The 15,351-nt window shown below is 37.2% G+C and overlaps 1 protein-coding gene across 1 annotated transcript in view; it reads right to left on the reverse strand.

Annotated features, from left to right (window-relative positions):
- Positions 1-618: 618 nt before the first annotated feature.
- Positions 619-15,351, reverse strand: part of NRCAM (neuronal cell adhesion molecule) — a 58,336-nt gene continuing 43,603 nt past the window's right edge. Inside the window, 4 exon segments of the mRNA XM_032221902.1 lie at positions 619-3,490; positions 8,900-8,978; positions 10,955-11,086; positions 15,136-15,288. Coding sequence (XP_032077793.1) covers positions 3,253-3,490; positions 8,900-8,978; positions 10,955-11,086; positions 15,136-15,288 — 602 coding nt within the window. The 3' untranslated portion in view covers positions 619-3,252.

Here is a 15,351-nt window from a genome sequence, read left to right on the forward strand (position 1 = left end):
TTAAACTACTACCAGTAATTTTATCTCTGTGTATCTCTGATATGCTAATGCAGAAAATGGTCAAATGGCCTTACTTTTATTTAGTTTTATTTAATGATATTTTGATATGGAAAAACATATCTCCTGAGTTCTACAGGCAAACAATATACTGAGAAAAAATGAAATTTTAAAACCACGTTTATTTTAATACAAAATGTGTTGCATCATTACAGAAGTAGCCTTAACTGTGTATCTTCACATGCATGGATAATTTTCACATCTCCATTTAATTGTAAGCTTATACCGGTTTCCAATACTGTTGAAAAATCTTGGTAAATTTATTCCCTTTTGTGCTTTTTCAATTAGTGCTCTATACCTACTTTATTTTTGGACTGCTAATGAGATGGGCATTGCAAATTGTGCCTTACATACATAGTATATGCATCAAAGTTGCAAATATATTGTGATCTCAAATATTAGATGCACTTGGTCACACATTAATGCTGTGCAATTTCTAAATAAGGCATTAATCATCCTTGTGATAAAACAGAAGCATCACACAGTAATAAACCTTACCACATGACCTGAAAACTGCAATAAGAAAAGTAATTTTTTATTGTCCAAGTTTGAATTTATATGCATTTTGGTAGATGCTTTAAAATACCAATCACCTTATTGGTTAAAGTACATCCTACACAATACAACCAAAACATTTTTATTTATAACACCTAATAGCATATAGCATCTACACTTTAAGGGTATGTACAAATTCAACAAAATATCTACATATAAAAGCTTACTTAAAATTAAACTTGATGCAAGTTATGAAAAACCAATTTATTAGCAAATGAAACTGAGCATTCTTTCAACCATAGGTTGTTATATAACATTTTATATTTGGAAGTAAATCTTTTCAATGATAATTTGTGTGTGTGTGTGTATCTGTATGTTTATGAGAGGGAGTTTGCACTTAATATGAGGCCATTTAAATAAAATTAAACTTAGCATTTATTAAATGATTTAACTCTTTTGTAGGATTCTATACCGTTTCATGCCAAGCACTCTATTAAAAGCTATATTCTGATTTTCTGACTGAGAGATAAATCTGGATGCTGTATTAAGTCAAGTCAAGTCAAGTTGGTTTTATTGTCATGTCAACAATATACAGTACAGTACACAGTGAGATGAAACGACATTTGCCCAGGACCAAGACAACATAGATAAAAAGAAAAAAAGGAGAAAACAGAACTACATATAGCTCTAAATCTAAGAATTTAGAGAGTTGAGGAATCTGATGGCTTGTGGAAAGAAACGGTTAGTCTGTTTGCGCGGGCCCAAATGCTTCTGTACCTTTTTCCAGATGGTAGGAGAGTAAAGAGTGTGTATGAGGGGTGTGTGTGGTCAGCCACAATGTTTCTGGCTTTATGAATGCAGCGTGTAGTGTATATGTCCATGATAGAGGGAAGAACAACCCCAATGATCTTCTCTGCTGTCCTTATTATTCGCTGTAGGCTCTTGCGATCCGAAACAGTGCAATTCCCAAACCAGGTAGTGATATAGCTGCTCAGGGTGCTCTCGATGGTCCCTCTGTAGAAGGTTGTGAGGATGTGTGGTGGAAGCTGTGCCTTCCTCAGTTTCCTAAGGAAGTAAAGATGCTGCTGGGCCTTCCTTGTAATGGAACCGGTGTTGAGGGACCAGGTGAGATTCTCCGCCAGGTGAACACCAAGGAATTTGGTGCTCTCTACGATCTCCATGGAGGAGCCATTGATCTTCAGTGGGGAGTGGCCGTGTTGTGTCCTCCTGAAGCCAACAACCATTTGTTGTCTACATTCAGAGACAAGTTGTTGGCTTTACACCAGTTCGTTAACTTCTCCACCTCCTCTCTGTGTGCTGTCTCATCATTCTTGCTGATAAGACCCACCACAGTCATATCATCAGCGAACTTTATGATATGATTTGAACTGTGCATTGCTACACAGTCGTGCGTCAGCAGGGTGAACAGCAGGGGATTGAGCACACAGCCCTGAGGGGCTCCAGTGCTCAGTATGATGGTGTTAGAAGTGTTGTTTGCGATCCGGACTGTCTGAGGTCTTCCAGTCAAAAAGTCCAGGATCCAATTACAGAGGGAGGTGTTCAGGCCCAATAGGGTCAGCTTCCCCATCAGATGTTGGGGAATGATAGTGTTGAAGTGTTATAGTGTTCGCATATTATTTTGAGAATAAGACCATGAAAAAGCAAGTTGTATTTTATAATTCATCTCCATAAATAATGAAATCTCAATGAGTTTTAATGTAGCTTAAATACAAGCCATTCCTAATCAAACCAACATATCTGAGTATTTGAAAGTGATTGGATTACTTTGGCAATTAATCACACACTGTTAAAATCAACTGAGTCAGACAAAATACATTGAGAACATTCCTGCAAGTACTCTTTCTGCATTTGTTTGGTGGTTGCTTAAATACATGTTTACCATGTTCAGAAAACTTCCTGGTGGATGATGCCAGTTATAGTACATAATGAAATGCACATTATTTGAAGGTACTGAATATATTTTGCCATGTATATTTCTGGTCTAATTTTTTATAATTTGAAAATTTTACATCCATAAGTGTACAACTCCAAAATGAATTAAAACAAAAAAAAAACATAAAACCCAGTGTGTACTATATTTCAAAAAATAGAACACTGTGGTGCAGTAATACTTCATAATTAATAAGCCTTTAAAATAAGAGAAGCAAAAAGCAGGTATCAGAATCTCAGTTAGCATCAGAAAATATGTCATACTTAGTCATTTTCAATCATATACTGTACATCCTGTTCCTAACTGTCTTGCAAGAGACATAATGACATTAAGCTAGACATTGTCACCAATTTCACAGCAATGTCCACAAAGACATTGAAGTTCTATGTAATACTACTATAACACTCTGACAATGGGAATGGACTTGAGGGATTTAGTTAAAGACTGTTTAACAACTTCTGAAAATCATTTTCACTGGCATAACTGATTTATTTTTAGATATATGCAAGACTTTGCACGCATTATACTGCATTTGCAATATTAACTGATGTTCCTCATCTTAACATCTTTATAAACAAATGCTGTGTAAAATGCTTCATGTTTTGCATTCTGATTTAGATTTTTGTTTTAAATTCTATACTTATAGAAAAAACACTTCATTAGTTAGAATATTTGTTTCTTCTCTTATCTATAATTAGGGGAACAAATATAAGTGTGATGTAAATGTTGATATGGAACAGTTTCTTTAATTAGACAAAAGAATTCATTGCATTAACTGGGGAAGGAGCTTCAGAACTTTCATTTCCTTCTGCAGGTTCTTTCTCTTTTTTCCCGCTATATTGTCCAATAAAGGAGCCATCCTCATTGAACTGGCCATTGACTCCTTCTCCATAATCAACTAAACTATCATCACTGTCTTCCTTTTTCACAGTCCTGTCTGAGGGTGACCTGCTTCCTTTTTTCAGAGGCTTGTGATCATCCATGTCACTGAAAAAAATAAAGGAACCATCTTTTAGAAACAAGTACAGCAAATATATTTTCTATAGTTAACTAAGAAATAAATGATGCATACTGATTTTGGCAACATTTAGTTATTACATAAATTAATAGAGTGTAATTGGCATGAATACATGGTACAATCATGGTTTAAACACAAGAAGCTTCCAGTAGCAGAACATCATTTTTTACCACCATACATGGGTTTCGACTTCAAATTTTGCACACACAAAAAATGGCAAGCATTAGATATGGCTTTTCGGTCTTCAAACATAAAATTATGGTGTGCATTTAAATTAGTTTGTTAAATTTTTTAATTTTCAATTCCTTCATATGAATGGGAAATGAATTTGATTATAAGAAAACATTGATTTCTTCATTACAAAAATATAATAAATAATATGTTTTATATGATATTTTACACATACCAGGGTTGAAATATTTAACATTACCTTTTAAGAGACCTATATATTTTATTAAAAGGGTACAGAAGAAACAAATGGAAAAAACCTAACAAGAAAAGCAGACACTCTATCCTGGACAGTGATGAGTATTTAATTCAACCAGAACCAGAATTCAATCACACATTTAAATATTTCCACAGAATGAATATTTTTATAAACAGTTGTTCCCAGGTTTGGATAAAATCACAGATGTTATATAATGCCACTGGAGAAAGTGCACCATTGAAGTAACAAACAATGCATAAACATTGCAGGTCCCAGTTTTAATAATTAGCTATGCAAACATTGCTAATAATGTGTCATTCAGATACACAAGGCACCTCTTCTTACCTTACACAAAGAAAGTAATGCAAAATAAATATGTTGTGTGGGAGCAGTGCTGCCTTGGCTACATTATTTTAACAAAGATACAATTTACACTATCTTAACAATGAAGAATTTATATAGAAATGGATCCTTGCTATTTTATATACTGAGCTAGATATATTGGTAAATTTATTTTACCAATCAATGGTAAATTTATTTTACCAATCAATACATCATGGATTTGTTTCTGTTTATGCTACTATAGAGGCACAGATTTCAACAGTATCTGGTAATGAATCAAGTCTAATAAAATAAATGTGGTGAATATTTAAGTGGTTTTGCCAAAGCCTGATACCTTTATTTTTGTTCTATTTCTGTAAAAAATTACACACTATTATCCATGGTAGGACTATCTTTTTTTCCTGGTAGCTGTCAGCCGTAGATTCTCCAGCATGGGTTTCTGCAGTGTGCTTGCTTGCTATCGGCTTGCAGAAATGGGGAGGGGGGCTTGGGCATTTGGGATGGAGAAATGAGCTGGTGTGTAGCAGTCCCATGAGAACTGGAAGGGAGGTTTGTACTCATGAATTATGGCACTACCTAGTGGAGTTGTTTATACTCTGTCATGGTCATCCATGACTCTAGATGCACAAAATTCCTGAAGAGTAGCTCTCGCACAACATCATGCTGAACATTGATTGAATTCTCAGTGCTGGACTCTGAGGAGAGGGATTTGGGGTTTCTTTCAATGTGTAACTTTCACGTGTTTTGAATTAGATCTTGTCTTGCTTTTGCTGCTATCATTTCAAACTTAATAAAAGTATCTCTTCTTTAATTCAGTGGAGTTGGGGGTTTTCTTTCTTGGGTTTTGAATGGAGGCAGGCCTAACATTAGGCAAGATCTGCTTTATCAGCCAACCTGGAGACCCTAGTCTACTGTGGGGGTTGAGCACTCAATGTCAACCCACAGGAATGACTGGGAAGAGTCCAGAGCCCTGGGATCAACCTCTCTTTGGCCATGCCAGAGCAGATATGAAATGGAGTGGCTGGAGGAGCTGCAGTGTGGCTGGTTGCTAGGCGTAGAATGGCTGGAAGACCATGGGGAGCATCCACCAGGGATGACCTTCACTAGAGGGCAGCATGGTGACTTCGCCAGAGAGGACTCTGACAAGAAGGTCTTCCTGCTGAGCCATGCATTGCAATTGCTGCATGAGGTGATCAAGAGTCAGAGAGCTTGGGAAACCCTTGCCTAGAAGCTTGCCCAGACTGGCCAGGCAGCAGGGGGAGCAGCCCCTTCCCCAGTTGTGGTGGTGACCTCTGTTATTCCACAGGGGGCAGCTCCAGCTGTAGCTGCTCAGCCAGCAGGTGCAATGGTGGCTCGGCCCCTCCCCCCCAGTGTGATAGAAATCCCCAGAAGCATTGAATTCCTAAGGTTCCTCCTCTGGGAATAAAATACAGAAGGGATCCCAAAGCTCTTGGCTTCTTTCTAGCCCAAGTCTGGAATCACATGCAGGAGTATGGAGATGAAGTGGGATCTGAGGCAGCCAGATGTGTCACCATGGTTCTGGAGGGAGCTGCAGTAGAGAGGATGGTTAGTCTTCACAACAACAATGCTCCCCAATTAAGGAGCTATGATCAATTTATGGTAGCACTTTGTCAGCAGTTCAAGGACTCCTAGCTGAACGCAAGGCTAGGATCTGAATGAAGACCATTACACGGGGGCAGAATATACCCAGGAGTTCCGTGAGCTGGCCTGCCATATGTCCATCTGGCCCGAGGAAGCAAGGATGGGCTTACTGATGAAATCCATCACACCTGCATCTCCCGAGGGGTCCCTCGAGATCTAAGGTGTTGGTATGTGTTGAGGTAGACATCGATCTGGCCGAAAACTGGCACCGTGGCAACTGCAGCTGGAGCAAGTCCTCCAGCTGCTGTCAAAGGTGGGCTAGTGTCCAAACTGAGATCCACAGCGTGCTTTAAGTGAGGGAAGGAGGGACACTGAGTAGCTGATTGCCATTTGGCCAAACCAAGCCCCAAATCTGCAGCTGCTGGGGGCAAGAAGCTTCAGAAGCAACTGCCGAGGCATCATGAAACAGCCTTGAAGGGGGTAGAGGCCTTTGAGTTTCCCCCTCCTACCCAGGAGGAACTGGGAGGAACCCCCACTGGAGGAGAGTGAAACAGACTTTGACGACAACCCCTTGGTAAGTCAACATGTGATCCCCATGACCACAGTGGAGCTAAGGATGCCTTTGTCAGGCACCCAGGGGAAGATGTTAGCCCTTTTGGACTCGGGGTGCACCAGATGTGTGATTAGCTTCGAGGTGGCAGAGAAAGTGGGACTGAGACTGAGGACACTGAGGGTACCCATAGCTTTTTGCCACTGCATGGGTCAGTGGCAGAGGGGCAACTCACTTCATAATTGAATCTATGGAAATGGGGATGGGGAGCCACAAAGAGACATTCAGTTTTGTTGTAGTCCCCAGAATGGATAATCCAAGCAGGTCCCTCCTACTTGGATTAACCTGGCTCCACAAATGGAATCATCTTCTGAACTGGAATAAGGGGCTTCTAAGAATCAGTTCCCAACCAGAGGGAAGAGGGGGAGAGAAACCTTCACTAAGATCCCAAAGAGCAAAGACTACCAGCGAATTAGGGGCTGCAGTGCAGGAGCACACAGAAGGAGAGGAGAAAATCCCAAAGGAATCCTGGGACCTCAGGGAGGCATTCAGGAGGGGAGCTCTGACACACTCCTGCCCCATCGACCCCTGACTGCAGCATAGAAATACTCCATAAGGTGAAATTCCCCAAGCCAAAAATCTATTTGATAACTCCATGAGAGTTAGATGAACTGCGCTGAAAAATATACACTGAATTATAAATAAAAGATAAACATTTTAATTGCACTGCAGAAAAATTCAATACTAAAATAATAAAACTATTTACTGTTTCTGGTTTAACTAAACTTGCTATTTTGAAGAGATGAAGTGTTCTGCAAATTAAATTGTGTACTATTATGGTAATACTATATGAAGTTTCCCTCAGTGAATATATGGCGAAGGCATGTATTTAATTTTTTATGTTTTTGATATATTAGATTTGAAGACAGACAACAAATTAGACTGATGATTTTCATATATGTTGAGTTACATTCATGACTTTTATTATTTTCAAAGAAAATACATGCTTATTCCAAGGCAAAGAGCAAAGTCTACTTTTTTATTACAAAGTATAAATTTAGTTCAGGCCATTTAGATAACTTTCATATTTCATGCTTTATAAATAGAAGTCATGCATGTATCAATTTCTGCTCAAAGTCATGCTGAAAGCACATTTACCAAATATATGAATGAAGTAAAATGCTGAATCCAAATTTGTTTAAATATTGGATTTTCAGTGCAATAATTTGGATCTGCATTTTATGATTATAATATATATGCTCATGATTTCTCAGCCATCTTTTATGGAGGGATAAGGCCAGGATGAACAGAATATATTTCTGCATAAACGTATGATGCAAAGCTCTACTACACATGCAGATGCAAATGCAAAGTTCTACTACGTACTTCTATTCATTTGGATAAATTTGTATATTAATAGTCAGCAATACGATTATTATTATTGATTGACTGATTACCTGTGATGGCCCACAGAACCATTTGTCAGGGCACACAAGGCGTTGCCCTATCAGCTGGCCAGCATGCATGTGCGTGTTGGCCAGCTGACTTCAGACTTCTTTTGAGGCCATTTTTCGCCTTCCGGAGGCTTCAAGGGCCTTTAGGAGGCTTCCATGAGGGTTCCGGGGGGGACGGGGGGGACTGGACGTAGGGCTGATTTTTGCCCCCCAGAGGTAAAAAATCGGCCCTATGGACAAACTGGAAGTCACCATTCACGAACTTCTGGGTTCCCCGTAGGTCCATATTTTGCCCTCAGGAGGCTTTAGGGAAGCTCCTGAGGCATCCAGAGGGCTTCTTGAGAGAGGGGAGGATGTTTTCACCCACCCCAGGCTCCTAAAAAGCCTCTGGTGCCTGGGGAGGGAAAAAAAAACAGTGCCAAAAGTGGGGGGCGCTGGTCACGCGCACATGTGCATGGGGTGGGTGGATCACACGCATAGCGTAATGGGTGTGGCATGCCTACGCACAACCCCCGTGCTCCCCCTGTTTTTGGCACGGGAGCCAAAAAGGTTTCGCCATCACTGCTGTAGGCCATATCAACGTACAAGGTTCCAACAGATATTACCAATAAAATCCTATACAAGCAATTTAAAATAAGAGTAGGATAAAATACAATAGTTATAGAATAAAATACAATAATCAATGTATATTTATAGTAATACTCAAGTGTATTCCTATGATATATGCTTTGTCATAATACCACAATCATGCAAATTGAAATATTTGCTAGGATTAAATGAATTATTAAATGTCTGATAATTTAACATATTGATTTATATATACTGTATCTGGATTGAAAAGTCATTTAGTAAAACAGCATCTAAAATGTTCATGTGGCATCATATCTGAAGATGGTGGGTGAAAGTTATTACTACACTCTAAGTTAAATGATTTGAATAGAAAATCTGAAGAGTATTATCTTCAAATCCAAGATAATATGATTAATAAGAAAAAAAGTAATACCTATATTCACCAAGAGTTCCATCATCTTCTTTCATAGGTTGTATTTCTGGATCACCATGTGCATCTTCTTTTTCTTTCACTAAAATATGCAAAATTGGACCTTTAAAGATGCCATTCACAGAATTTACACATCTTTTAGAACAACCCTCTGCAATCTATGAAACAATGTAATCTTGGCCTCATTTAATACACGACTAAATTACAAATTGGCAAAGAAGATTGAAAGATTGAAGATATACATATATGACTGCCTAGAAGGTTTTAATATACCAGGAAACATATTCAACAAAAAGACCAAAACTAGTCTTAGAAAAAAATAAAGCTATAACAGAAACTGCCACTCCAGTATTGTTTGCCCTTTTCTTTTCTACATAACCAGGGAGACACGAGGAAAGCCCAACTAAAGTCTCTCTGCAATAATTTTCCTTCACCTTTGGCTCAAAGCACACTTCTGCACCTGCTGTTGTCTTAACACTTTCTGAACTGCTTCTTCAAGATTATCTTTATAGCTCCATGCATACAGCAAATAACAATTGTATTGCTAGCATATTAAATTAGGCATTTGTAACTTTCACAATTTTGACAGTACTACTGGAAATTGGAGCAATAGTTGGCTATAGTTGGATTGTTCAGAATGGGTGCTTCAGATTTTCTTTTTTTAATCCCATTGTGTGTTGATCCTTCTCTTGGTAGCGTTCTAAAATGTTATAGCTAGTCAGATGAACAACAGAATAGTTGTAACTTTGAAACCATATTGGAAAAAATTAATCTAAGCCAAAACCAATGAACTATATACAGGTAGTTCTCTAATTATGACACCAATTGGAACCTAGAACTCTGTTACTAAATAACAAGGTTGTAAAGCATTACGTCACATGACTATATGGCTTAGTAATGAAATTACAGCAGTCCAGGTTATCATGAGGATTATGTGGGTCATTAAGTGACTTCTTACTGGCTTCACCATTGCTTTGCTCAGAATCACAATGACTTGACTGTGATGGTCAGAACTCCAAGAAACTGTCCTAAATCCCCATTTTTAACTGCTATTATAACTTTGAGCAGTTGTTGAATGAATGGTTGTATGAATGGATGAGGACCACTGATAGTAAATACCGTATTTTTCAGAGTATAAGATGCATCAGAGTATAAGACGCACTAAGGTTTTGAAGAGGCAAATTTAAAAACAAGTAGTTAAGTAGATAGAGGGAGAGAAATACAGTAGGTAGGTAGGTAGGGAGAGAGAGTAGGTAGGTAGGTAGTAGGTAGATAGAGGGATAGAGAGAGAGAGAGAAATACAGTAGGTAGGGAGAGAGAGAGAGAGTAGGTAGGTAGGTAGGTAGATGTTTTCAGGTGTATTTATCCATGTGCTGGAGAAGGAAATTGCTGACAACCTGCAGCACCTAAGACTTGTTTCTGCTGGCACAGCACTTGATCAATCTAATTCTCATCAATCACTCTAACTTTGCGAAAGGAAAAAAAAAGTTTTTGCACTCTGCAAACCTCCCCAAAATGGCCTGTTTTTTGCAAAAATGGGCCCATATTTTTCAAATAAAAGGCATGAATAGCCTGGGGGGGGGGGCTTGCAGAGTGCTCCTTGCGGTGTGGTAGGGCAAAAACGAGCAAAAAATGGCCTGTTTTGGGGGAAAATGGGCCTGTTTTTTTGTCAAAAAAAATTGCATGCATAGTCTTATGGAGGCTTATAGAGTGCTGCTGGGGGCTGGGCGGGGAATGGCCCTTTTTTGTTCATTTCTGCCCTCCCCAGCACCCAGGAGCTCTCTGAAAGCCTCCATAAGGGTATGCATGGCCATTTTGGTGAAGAGGGAGGGGGGGGCTTCGGAGGTAAAAATATGCTGTATTCGATGTATAAGGCGCACCCAGATTTTCAGGCTGTTTTTTGAGTAAAAAAGGTCTGTCTTATACTCCAAAAAAATACGGTACTTAAAGATTTACTTCTTATATTTTGAATCTTAGCAGCAGTGATAGAAATATTATATTTAAATAAAAACAAATATTTTCTTTTTCAAAGATTAAATCAGTAGATCCAAAACTTACCTGGGTATTTTCCACCTTTATTTCTCCTTATGAAACAAATAACGAGCAAAATCAAGATGAGAAGAGCAACTGCACACATAAGGCCAATGAACCATCCTTGAGTGGCAATGTCAACCTGCCGACTTGCCTTTGCTAATAATGAAAAAGAGGCATTTATTCGTACCAGTTTTGCATTCTTATGAATTAATTTACAGACAATTAGAAATAATATATTTTGGTCTTTTAAAAACTTTTGGCAATTTTTAGTATTGTTGAACTTTAGATACTTGCATTTTAAAATACTAAATATGTAAACATGAGTATTCTCTTCCCTTATACTTGCCCTACTCTTCTAATAACAACATTTGTGGCAGTGGTTTGGGAATTGTCCTTTGACGCACAGTTGAATGTACAAATAATTACCTTGGAAACATTTCTCACACATTTTTAAAGGAGCTCTCTCTGTGCACTAAATAAGGAAAATTATGTAGTAAGTTTCCTATCCTTTCTCCTCAGAAGTCTATGGTTTAGGAGCAATTTATTTCATTTAAAAGAACCAGTTACACTGAATTTATGTTCATGTAAAAGAATGCAATAGAATTTCTAATATAATTATAATATATATGAATTCTTCAAATTTATGCATTTGCAAAAGGATAGCATTTCTTTATAGAACATAAAAAGAACAAAATGGTTTTGTGAGAATTTGTTTTTTGTCTTTTAAAAAGCTAACTTTAAATAGGATAATATGAACAAATAATGTTTAATAGGTTAGAGCAATTTAGCTTTTCCAAACATGCAGTTATTTGGTATTAAAAATACAGTGTCAAGTATTAAATGAAGACATGTACATTTTACATTAAAATTCAGTATGTCAACTATGCAAAACAGTACATGCTTAACACATACTAATATATAAGCTACAATAACAACTTACTTACAGAGTTTCCAGTATTTTATTTCGGTATATTTGGGTAAAAGCATATAGAGTTCTATAAGCCACTACAGTGCATTTAAATTGCAAATTATGTATAATTGCACTACATATATAGTTTGCTTCAAGTATTTTTCTCTCTGAAAAAATACAAAAGCTGCTAATACAGGCAAGTCATATGAATTTATTCTACTGTACTTATTTAAAATCAAATCATTACTAAAGTAAATGTTAAACAGAAATCTTTTCATAAGCCATAGAATGGATCTTAAGCAACTAAACAACTTTTATATCTTTTTCCTGTTTACTTCCAGTTAGAAATAACTGGAGAATTAAGGAAATAGCTGTTGGTTTAGATCCAGAATCAGAGTTGAATGTTTGAATGAAAAAACTCTACCACCCAAGAGAAATAGAACTGATTCCTATTGATTCTTTCATATTACCCTAACCCTAACATAAACTCCTCTGATACAGTTTATCTTCCTTTGGTATAATAATATGGTTTGACTAAAGAAGGAATGGCCCATAAAATATTCCTGCCACTTCCACTTTCCAATAATAAAACTTAGGGGAAAAAATCAGTTTTTAGAGAAATGATGTGTCTTTAAGGAAGTCAGGAAGATTCTTGAACTTCTATTTTATTGCTGAGCTTTCTTGAGTCTTGAAATATATCTATAAATTTCAAAACTTAAAAAATGCCTTCCAAACTCCAGAGTGGGTTGAGCTAGCTATCAGTCAGTTCCATTCAACAATAACAAAAAAAACACCCCACCTTGGTATCCAAATTATTTAATTTAAAGGAGATTGGATTTTATGGAATTTGATGCAGAGAGAACTGACAGAATCTAAGACTTTTGTATAGCTGAGATACTATTGTAGCCTTCCAAGGCATAGATTTTTGATGGGTTTAGAGAAAAATACATTTTTAAAAAATGTGCCAAGCCTATTCCAAGTGTTTAGAAGTATACGGCCATATTAATTCCAATTTTGACTTATTGATCCATGTCACCCAGCCACTCTTTCAAATATCCTCCCTATTTTTCATCCTGTAAGCTGGACATCTATAATAGTTTTGACAGGGCACAAAGAGACTGGGGAGTTACTGTCATGCAGAAAAAGGCACCCAACCATATTAAATAGTATTTCAAGCATAAAAATGTTGTGAGGTAAAGGGGGTTCAGATCCTTTTATCTACAATGACATGTTTCAGCTGATAAAGTTATCTATAAGCTATAAGCTTTGGATCGAATCCATTATTTGAAATAATATTTAGATGTTGAATGCAAGGGCTTTTCTCATGCCAGTTCTTTTATTGCAAACAGAAGAAACATTAATTGCAGAACAATATTCTGTACTTCTCTTCAGAAAAGCTGTCAAGACCTGGCTTTTCTGGCAGGCCTGGGGCTGTTGACCTCATTGTTGAGGTCCAGCCCCGACTGAAATGAATGTATCTGTGTCGTTTAAACTTGTCTTATTTTATTTTTACTTCCTTTTATTTTCTTTCTCTTCCCTTCTGTAAGCCGCCCGTAGTCCTTCGGGATTGGGCGGCCTATAAATAAAATTAAACTTACAAACTTACAAACTCTTCACATATCAAACAACCAACATACACTGCTATTAGCACATGAAGCTACTGATCTAAAATATTGTTTAAGTTAGAGGTGTTGGACCACTCCTGATAAATTATTTTATTTTACAAAATTAAGTTTAGAGATATAATTCCATTTATAAAAACCAGTGTCCATGCAGTATGATGCTGTGAAACAGTGAGTGAATGAAAATATTTCAACACCATGTACTATAATACACTTCTGTTAATCACGTTTTTCAGCACAGGTGGGCAACTTGCCAGATGATGCATGCTCAATTCAGCTTTCTGGCAATTGTCCTAACCTGCAATTTAGGGACAGAGCAAGAGCCAGATAGAAAGAAGATAGGGTCAGGTAGCAAAAAGGAAAAAAATTGAATGGGTAGATAATCTTACACCCTTTTACCACTGGTTCCATCCATAGCTTATGACTATTAACATAAAGTCCTGCGTATTACTCCATAGGTCATATGATAGAAAAAGATTGCTCCCTAATGCTTTATGAAAATATGTGAAATTGAACAAATGGCACTGAAATTTCACAAACATCCTATGATAGTCTCTAAATATTATGTTTCAACATACAGTATGTAAAAACTGGCTTACAAATTGACACAGTAAAGACTTTGAATAAAATATTCAATAGTATATACAGGTGAAACTTGAAAAATTAGAATATCGTGCAAAAGTTCATTTATTTCAGTAGTGCAACTTAAAAGGTGAAACTAATATATGAGATAGACTCATCACATGCAAAGCAAGATAGTTCAAGCCATAATTTGTACTGTGCTTGATTGGCCAGCAAACTGACCTGAACCCCATAGAGAATCTATGGGGCATCGCCAAGGGAAAGATGAAAGACATGAGACTGAACAATGCAGAAGAGCTGAAGGCCGCTATTGAAGCATCCTGGTCTTCCATAACACCTCAGCAGTGCCATAGGCTGATAGCTTCCATGCCACGCTGCATTGAGGCAGTAATTGCTGCAAAAGGGGCCGAAACCAAGTACTGAGTACATATGCATGCTTATACTTTTCAGAGGTCCGATATTGTTCTATGTACAATCCTTGTTTTATTGATTGCATGTAATATTCTAATTTTCTGAGATGGTGGATTTGGGTTTCCATGAGCTGTAAGCCATAATCATCACAATTATGACAAATTGCGGCTTGACTATGTTGCTTTGCATGTAATGAGTCTATCTCATATATTAGTTTCACCTTTTAAGTTGCATTACTGAAATAAATGAACTTTTGCACAATATTCTAATTTTTCGAGTTTCACTTGTACACTATTTATATTCAATGAACCTTACATTTTGTAGAGATTTTGGATACCCTACCATTAGAAAAAACTGCTAGTAATGTTTAATTTATTTAGATTTGACTATTCTCAAACATTGTATTTCATCATGAATAAAAAGCATACTATATAGGAAAAATAATGTGAGGATTAGAAAGCATCTTTGAAAAGGAGACATGAGAACTATTTCTTTTTTCTAAATGAATGGGATATCCATTGTATGAACAAAAATGAGTTGATGTAGTTCTGAGTTACACCTTTTAAGGAGGCGAAAAAAGATATTAAAATATGTGAAGAGAACATGACAATATTTTGAAATGCCAGCACTTAACACATCACAATTCTGAATGGAAGGCAGAATTGCATGGTGTGCCTCACCTGAACCTGTCTCAAATACAGCCTCTGAGCTCCTAAAACCAGAAAGACCCTCCGCAACAACCCGGACTTTATATGGCGTTCCTGGTGTTAATCCTTTTAAGAGAAAGAAGCTCCGAGAACCATTAACATTTTCTTTTTTCAATTCTTCTTTGCCTATAAAATTTTTAGGAACACAGCATTTGTATTCATTCATTCATGATGAGATATCTTGTCACT

Source organism: Thamnophis elegans, chromosome 7 (assembly GCF_009769535.1).
Source record: "Thamnophis elegans isolate rThaEle1 chromosome 7, rThaEle1.pri, whole genome shotgun sequence".
NCBI lineage: Eukaryota > Metazoa > Chordata > Lepidosauria > Squamata > Colubridae > Thamnophis > Thamnophis elegans.